Genomic DNA, 8759 nt, shown 5'->3' with positions numbered 1-8759 from the left:
ATTATTTCAAGTACTTCTAAAGGAACCAAATTAGAGTATTGCATTATTAATGTCAAATAGCAATCAATAATATTTACAAATTTCTTCTAAGAATAATTAAAAACTTTCCCTTAATAAAAATTTTGCATTCTTGGGTAGATATACTTTTGTTTCACTAGGTATATACTTTTGAATATATGAAAATGCATGTACTTTGATTTTTTTTTAAATATTGAGATTGATGTGATTTAACCGAAATTATAATATTCAATGATGAAATAATATTTCTACCATTTTTATGTTTTATCTATGAAAATAAATTACATTTTACGATTACAAGTAGTCTATTAAATAAAATATTAATGTTCTAAGCATATATATAATATGCGCACTTTTCATCATATTACTTTTTAACATATTCTTTACATAACCACCGCTTAGTTTTTCCTACTTTAAAAAAAAAACGGGTGTATTTCACACTTATTACTATAAATATGATATACGCTAAATATACTATTATAAATACGGTATTTTCAGATTCTATATTTTTTGCTAATGATGGTTACACTTATTTTATTCTAGTGTATTAGGAAAATATTTCCCAAATTTAAAATATGCAATTAAACTTTAGTTTAAGTATTTACATATTGAAACACGTCTTTATATATTCTTTGTAACAAATTTTTGTTATATAATGTGTTTATTCAAAGCATAAACTAAGTGCAAGATGTTTATGTGTGAATCAAATAGTATCATGATTATAATTTTTTTAAGTTTCTATAGAATTTAATAATCTGTTTTTGTCCAATCATTGCGTATATACCGAATTTTAAAAAACTTAACGGTTTTAATCAAAATATGCGCATTATTTATATATAACATGTAATTTTACAACATACGTTTATGTTATAGTGTTCTATAAAGCATAAAATATGGATTTAAATGAGTATATCAATATATGAATATGTAAAGACATATTGACAAAGTCAGCTTTTTAAATCAACTCTGTTGAATATTGTTAATATATAGAAAATATCTTATTACATGCTAATTTTTTTTTATCAAAATTGCATACTTTATATATACGTGTATACAAGTAAAAAAATCTTAATTGTAGAGCTCATCATTTTATACATCATGTTGGAAATGATAAACATTCTAAAGTATATATGAACTAAATGAGGTACATTTAAAGATATCGCCAATTACAAAACATAAACCTAACTACACTCCTAATAATTAAATGTATTTGTACCTAAGTAAATGTACAAAATACTTTCATAAATATATAAACAGAAAAGAAACTGTACCTAGATTATTAATAATATACGTATGTTTTCAAGCACACAACAATTGTGTGAGTCCAAATATTCACACTTATTATACATGTGTATACATCAAAGTATTTAAAATATGAATGTTTCATAATAATCAAGTACAATAGTACAAAATATTTTGAAATATCAATATTTCATTTTACCTAGTTTGAAGAAAATGTGTAACTTGATAGAACAAATATAAAAATATAAAAATTTATGATTGTTGAAGTATATGTAAGTAACAAAATTATTCAAATAATGTAAATTATTTCTAATGTATCAATTGTGAACAGTCTGAACAAAAATTTGTGACATTTGATCAAACATTTCTATTACTATTCCAAATTTAAATTTGTACTTCTAATATTGAAAAAAAAACTATGTGTCATAATCTTCATCCAAAGTAGCCGTATGAGCAAAGTTTGATGTTGGCTGATTATTTGTATTTACACTAGATGTATTTGTACTTAAATTCATAGGATTAACTTCTGTATAAAAGTTAGGTTGACTAATTTGAAATGATGCAGGCACAGATATTTGAAATTCTGGAACTTGAGGGACAGATGTATTTTTAACCATTTCATTAACAGCACCAGAATTGTACATTCCTGTTCCACCATTGTCTTTTGAATTTTTATGTTCTACATTTACTTCAGTAGTTAATCCCATTTGCTGCTTCTGAACTCTATAAAAATATGATAGTACATTTAAGATCTTAAATTGGTAAATAAGTAACTTAATACTTACCCTATTTCTGTATGTCGTAATGAAGGTGTGCAAATTGATGTATTTGACACATTCGCATTTATTGGAGCAGGTGTTAATGGTGGTGTAGGCACTTCTTCATCAGGTCCTGATACATCTGGTAATGATTTTACCAAATCTTTTAGAAAGTCAAAGCGACTTTCTGATAAAATACATTGCTTCCTATAAATAATTTAATTCATAGATTAAAACACATTTATTAAAATTAATTATTAAAATAATCATTTCCAAATCATTATGCTTACATGTGAGATGGACTCAAAGTTTTGGCATTTTTGGCACTTGTAATTTCCATGGTTTTTGTAAGTAATGAATGTACAAATAGTTCTAATGTTCTAGGTATATAAATAAGTTAAGAAATTTGTTTCTAAAATAAAAATAACACTAATTGCTTGAAGATTTATAACATAAACAATAAAGCAACTAGATTATATTAGAATACTAACTAAAAATTATTATTTTTATCGCTAATTTGAAAAGGATATAAATTATAATGGGTACTGCTTGTGCAACTTTTCCAACTTCTTCATCTGTCTGCATAATTTTTTTTATTCGACCCTAAGTAAATTCGTAAATAGAGGTTAGGCATATATATTTAAAATCATCAAGTATAACTATATTTTTATAGTTTTATATTTCTTTATTATTTAAACATGATTGTAAGTAAATAACAATATTGCTTTCTTTTAAATTATAATCATATAATTCATGTAATGTTTCAATATTTTTGTGAAAAACCTTTCTAAACTATACACAGTATTTTGATACTCACTGCTGGAAAACGTGCATTGTATTTTTTCTTTTTACTTGGCATTGTCACAAAACTATTAGTACCTCACACCACGTACGTTATGTATAAATAAAACAAAGGATAAAACTTTGCAAAAAAACGCGTTTATATTGTATTTGCAGCAATTGAGGTGTTCCGAAACTTGACAGGCATCTGTAATATATGTTTTCAATAATTCGTAAAATATTTTATGTTCGTAAATGTAACGTTTGATACATGCAACATAAGAAGCTAAATGAAGCGTGTTCTAAAAACATTTTTAAAACATGCAATTTATTATTATCATTTACAAATAGTGATATTTATTACAGTGTAACATGTTCTTTAGTTGTATACGTCTTCTTTTTATAAGAAAAAATAGCTAATTTTATCTATTTATTCATAAACTATTACTGGTATACATATGTATCAGTGATTGAGGATGACTACTTATTATAGCTCATTTTTACAAAACCATATAAGTTTAGGAACGACAAACTAGTTACAAGTTTAAATTTGAGACTTCGAGAAATCGCGGTTAAAGTCGTTTATTTACTAATTTGTTTGACTATATTTATTTTGTAATGTAAAAGTTTTATACGTGTAACTACATCATTTTTATAAAATTTAAATAATGTTTATACAGATACATCTGATTAAAATTATCATATTTACAGATGTTAGATAAAAAAAATAGTTCAAGTATTAAAAACATTTCTAACCTATAACTTTTAAAATTTTGAATGAGAAGATAAATTAATTTTTACAATGGCAAATTCATACAATGATAGAATTGTTGTTTTAATCGACATGGACTGTTTTTTTTGTCAAGTTGAAACAAAACTTCAACCTGAATATACTGAAAAACCACTTGCTGTTGTTCAATATAATCAGTGGCAGTTAGGAGGGTAAGATATTTTGAATAAATTATGATTAAATAATTAGATTGTAAGTACAAATGTTTAATTTATAGATAAACTGATAAATATTCTTTTTCTCAGAATAATTGCAGTTAATTATGAAGCAAGAGAATATGGTGTCACAAGGCATATGAGAGGTGAAGAAGCTAAAGAAAAATGTCCAAATCTTATTTTAGCTAGCGTACCATGTCTTCGTGGAAAAGCAGATACATCAAGGTACATCAAAGAGTACTGTATACTGTATACTTGTTATATTCCACACATATGTAATTCTAAACAATTATGAATGTTCATGCAGATATAGAAGTGCTGGACGTGATGTTATTGATGTTATAAAACAACATTGTAATATAATAGAACGTGCTAGTGTAGATGAAGCCTATTTAGATGTCACTGATATTGTTAATACAAGAATGTCCACAAATTCTAATTCTTTAGAGTATTTAGTGACCAAGCTTTCACATACATTTGTAGTAGGATATACAGAAGTTGGAAAAAATAATGAAGGTGAGAAACAACATACAAATTTGTTTGATTACAAATATATATATATATTACATGGTGTAATTATATGGTATGAATTTAGAAGAAAGAAGCCAAGGTACAAGAACTTGGATCACAAATGTTTTTAAAGAACTTGAAGATGTACAAGCTCAAAAGCTTGCAATAGCAGGAATAATAGTTGAAGAAATAAGATCTGATATATTTAATAAAACAGGATTTAAATGTTCTGCTGGTATTGCACAAAATAAGGTAAAACAATATATAACCTTTTTTCATATATTGAATAGAAAGGATGTGAGTGTTAATGTTAGGCTTAATTAATTAGAAAAAGTATGTTAATATTCTATATATTTAGATATTAGCTAAATTAGCATGTGGATTGCATAAACCAAATCAACAAACAATATTACCTGCAACTGCAGTGTCATCACTTTATTCAACATTACCTATTAAAAAGGTCAGAAATCTTGGTGGGAAGTTTGGTGACATTGTTATTGAATCTCTGAATTGTAATGTTATGGGTGACTTATTGCAGTACTCACTGCAATATTTGCAAAAACGTTTTGATGACAAAACTGGGTATGTTTATAAATTTGCAATTTCGTATTTCATAGAAAATAATCGTTTGTTAAAAAAATTACTCTGGAAAGTAATAATTTTCATGCAATTCTTAAATAAATTTTATGTCAATATATTTATTTAGATTATGGCTGCATAATATTGCTCGAGGTATAGACAATGAACCTGTCACTACACGACTTGTGTCAAAATCTATTGGAGCATGCAAAAAGTTTCCAGGAAAACAAGCTATTACTTCATTAGATTTGGTAAAATAGACTGTAAAGTTTATATAAATGAAAATTATGAAATGTATATATGCATAAAATATATTGTGTTATTTACAGTTACAACATTGGGCCGGTGAATTATCGGCGGAAGTTTGTGAACGTCTTGAACAAGACCTTGCAGAAAATGAACGACGCGCGACATTAGTTACAATATGTTATCATTATTATCAAAACAAGACTACTGTGTCTCAATCACGTTCATATATTTTAAATTCATACAAACCAGAAAAGATGGCAACCCGGTGTGTAGAAATTGTATCTAAGTCAACTCAGCATCCAATTGCATATTTAGGTATATCAGCTGGTAAATTTATACCAGCTAAAGGTAGTAAAAACTTTAGAAATTTTTTTAAATCAAGTAAGCTAGAATATCACCAGGAAATAAATGTGCAAACAGAAATTACACATTCAGTGAATAATGCTACAGAAGCAATAACAAATAATTTAAACCTAAATAAAATTACTAATATAGATTCTAATAACGATGAAGTAAATGTAGCAAGGAATAAACTAAAAGACATACAAAATTCTAGTAAATTCAGTGTGCAATTAAATGAAGAAATTCTCAACACACAAACCGAGTGGTCGCCTACTTCTACAAGATTAAATAATTTAATTAACTCACTGAATGAAAGAAATAAGAAAAAAGTATTATATGAAAAGAAAGCAAGTAGTTCTAACTTGAATAACTCCTTAGATCAAAATGATTTCAAGGAATCATTTTTTATGACTGCTTTTAATTCAAAAGAGAGCAAGTTAAAAGATACTCATACATATAATACTGAATTAATTGAATTAAATAACAATAGAAATATGTATATTGAATGCGAAAACTTGAATGAAAATAACATAAAAAAAGATGAAGAAGATAATTCTGATGGGGAATTGGATGTAAATTCAAGGGAATATAACTATAAAAAATGTATGGATAATAAGAATGGAAAAGAGTCAAGTTCAGCAAATGTGAAATTAGATAAAAGTAATAAAGCAACAAGTATGCAGAAGATTATAAAACTAGAAGAAATATTTCCTGATTTGAATAACATAGATCCCACTGTAGTTGCATTGTTACCCTCAGATTTACAAGAACAAGCAAAATCATATATGAGTGCACAAAATAAAAAGAACAATACGAAAAAAATTTCAGTAAAAATTTCAAAGGGAAAAGGTAAATCTAAGACAAATACTTCCAAAAGAAAGAAAAATAATGATATTTCAAGTTTTCTAATAAAAAGAAATTCGTCTTACTTTACTGAAATACCTTCTAAGCAATGTCTACAATGTTATCAAATGATACCCATATCAAAATATCTGGAACATTGCGATTTTCATGTGGCTGAAAGTCTGCAAAGGGAAATTAACAATTCAATATTACAATCTGTAAATGTAAAGAGAAAGGTTGATATAGTTGATAAAGATGTAAATTCCATTAAACGTCCACCAAACGAAGATATAAGTAAAATTTCAATGGAATAAAACATAAATAAATAGCATTTTTTATATTGATGTATATATGTATAATTCTTAGAAAGATTCTTACAATGTAAGTAAAAAATAGATATATATTTTCAACATAATCTATTTAAAGTTGAGGTATTGTTCCTCTTTTAATATTATTGAAATTAAACATAATGCAGATTATTTTATAGTTTAAAAATAATTCGCAGACATGCATAAAATGCTAATGTCATGTTAATAGTTTAATTATTTATAAATTGTAATTATTTATGTTGTTTCAATGTCTTATTTAAGTAGAAAATTTTAATACATCGATGATGAAAGCAAAAGATTTACAAAGTACTTCTGATATTTTATTACTTAATTACGTACACGTATAATTAATACTTAAAAGTCGATTTGTGCTTAAACAATCGAGTTTTGCAAATTCGAATCTCATACTTTCTTTATATATTTTCATTGAATCTTGAAATGTAGAAATCGTTTCTTTTATTGTCTTATTAGATGCTTGTAGAAATTGCAATGCTATTAAATGATAAAATAATTATAAAATTTAGGGATACAATTAAAAAAAACTATAAAATTGTACCTTGTTGCTTGTCAATTTCCTCTCTATTAATAGTTTGCATTAATTTATGTATGAGTTTTAATAATTTTAATTGTTTTTGTGACAGAACTTTTAATGATGATATTTTCCCGAATTTCTTTTCATATTTTTTTATATATGCATCTAATTTAAAAACAGCTGCCTTTTCGGATTCATCATGACACGCAATTTTCTTGTAACACATATTTTCATGCATCATTAACATTCCAAGTTACACATTATTTGATACAGAAATATGAAACTCAAGAAATACATTCTTTTGTTTCTAAGTACATGAATACAAATTTACATCTATATTTTAAAGAAGTTGAATAAACAAACTTATTGATGATACAGGTTACAAAATAATATTTATTCATATAAAAAGGAGAATAAAAGGGTACATATACTTTAGATGTTACAATTCTTTTTTATGTTTATACGAATAGTATGACCTTGAGAAGGTAAAATATTTAGGTAGCATTATATCCCTTTTTCCATACAGTATCTTTGAGGTATGCATCTATCATAGGATCATTGAGCATTGTTTCAACAATGGTTTTAAATCCCAACTGACTGGCTAATACATATTTACATTCCACGTCTGATAACTCGGAAATTAATATTTTCATGTTGTCTGTCATAGTATGAGTAATATTTTTTTCCAATCTGTACCTATAATGTATTAATAATAATTAAAATTGCGAGAAAATAAATTGATTTTTTTAGATAGTAGTTTACTTGCCTGCATACACAATCCTTTACAAGACCAGGAGTTACTTTATTTACAACTATAAAATCTTTTAAATATTTTGTTTCTCCATTCAATATACAACGATTATAAATCAGATTAGCCCAATCTACATGGTGATTATAAGCATGTATAACAAGAAGTATTTGAGAAAAGTTTAAGTTACTATGATATAATACTTTATCAATATCTTCTGATTTTAAATTAAGTATACAGATTACTTGCTGATCAGAAGGTACTGCATTAAGAAGTGTAAGTTGAAGAGCAATTAACTGTGCTTGATTGGAGCATTGAATAGCAAGATTTAATTTGTTAGCCTGTAAATGTATTGACATGAAAAATAAGTTTTTATAAAGATAGTTTATGGTAATTTACCTTTAAATAGTGTTCTGCTGCATGACAATAATTAGTTATAGTCAATTGTAACTGTTTTTGAACGTTTTCGGTTCTTATGAATTTTATATCATGTTGAATAGCATTTTGTAATTTATCATGATCTTTTATTGCATCCAATATCAATGTTTCGATTACAGTTTTTGCTTCATTTTCCCACATAAGTGCAATTTCATGATACAGTTGGAAATGTAATGCTACTAGAGTAAACAGGTCTTTATCTTCAGGGCAATGACGTTTCAGGAATTCCAAAAGAGCTGTTTTTAGACCAGTTACCTACAACACATTCCATATTATGCTATATATAACATTTATACATATTTTGTTGAAATAAGAGGAGCAAAAGCAAACCTTGTTTAATCCTTTTCCGAGTAAAAGTTCAAAGTGATAATTTTCTTTTAATATATGAAATATATAGTTCATTTCTGTAAAACGACCAACACCTGTTACAAGGCGAACCTAAAATT

General features: G+C 26.0%; 3 protein-coding genes across 3 annotated transcripts in view; 1 reads left to right on the top strand and 2 right to left on the bottom strand.

The window, feature by feature from the left end:
• Positions 1 to 1676: 1676 nt before the first annotated feature.
• LOC108577341 (dr1-associated corepressor) lies at positions 1677 to 2970 on the bottom strand. Its single transcript, XM_017940484.1, has 5 exons — positions 2836 to 2970; positions 2549 to 2621; positions 2309 to 2402; positions 2046 to 2225; positions 1677 to 1983 (listed from the first exon to the last, which is right to left on the bottom strand). The coding sequence occupies exons 1-5, from the start codon at positions 2875 to 2877 to the stop codon at positions 1677 to 1679; spliced, it is 696 nt and encodes a 231-aa protein (XP_017795973.1). The 5' UTR covers positions 2878 to 2970.
• A 630-nt stretch (positions 2971 to 3600) lies between these two features.
• LOC108577314 (DNA polymerase eta) lies at positions 3601 to 6580 on the top strand. The gene is made up of 7 exons (XM_017940454.1): positions 3601 to 3740; positions 3834 to 3968; positions 4051 to 4259; positions 4339 to 4505; positions 4612 to 4835; positions 4960 to 5083; positions 5162 to 6580. Exons 1-7 carry the CDS (start codon positions 3601 to 3603, stop codon positions 6578 to 6580), a joined length of 2418 nt encoding a protein of 805 aa, XP_017795943.1.
• Positions 6581 to 7621: 1041 nt separating this feature from the next.
• LOC108577313 (spatacsin) overlaps positions 7622 to 8759 on the bottom strand; it is a 6957-nt gene continuing 5819 nt past the window's right edge. The window contains 4 exon segments of the mRNA XM_017940452.1: positions 7622 to 7823; positions 7894 to 8216; positions 8275 to 8568; positions 8644 to 8751. Of these exon segments, the coding sequence (XP_017795941.1) occupies positions 7622 to 7823; positions 7894 to 8216; positions 8275 to 8568; positions 8644 to 8751 (927 nt within the window).

This window comes from Habropoda laboriosa, unplaced genomic scaffold (genome assembly GCF_001263275.1).
Source record: "Habropoda laboriosa isolate 0110345459 unplaced genomic scaffold, ASM126327v1 scaffold697, whole genome shotgun sequence".
Lineage (NCBI taxonomy): Eukaryota > Metazoa > Arthropoda > Insecta > Hymenoptera > Apidae > Habropoda > Habropoda laboriosa.
The sequence above is the reverse complement of the archived record's forward strand: the minus strand, read 5'-3'. Positions and strand labels throughout refer to the sequence as shown.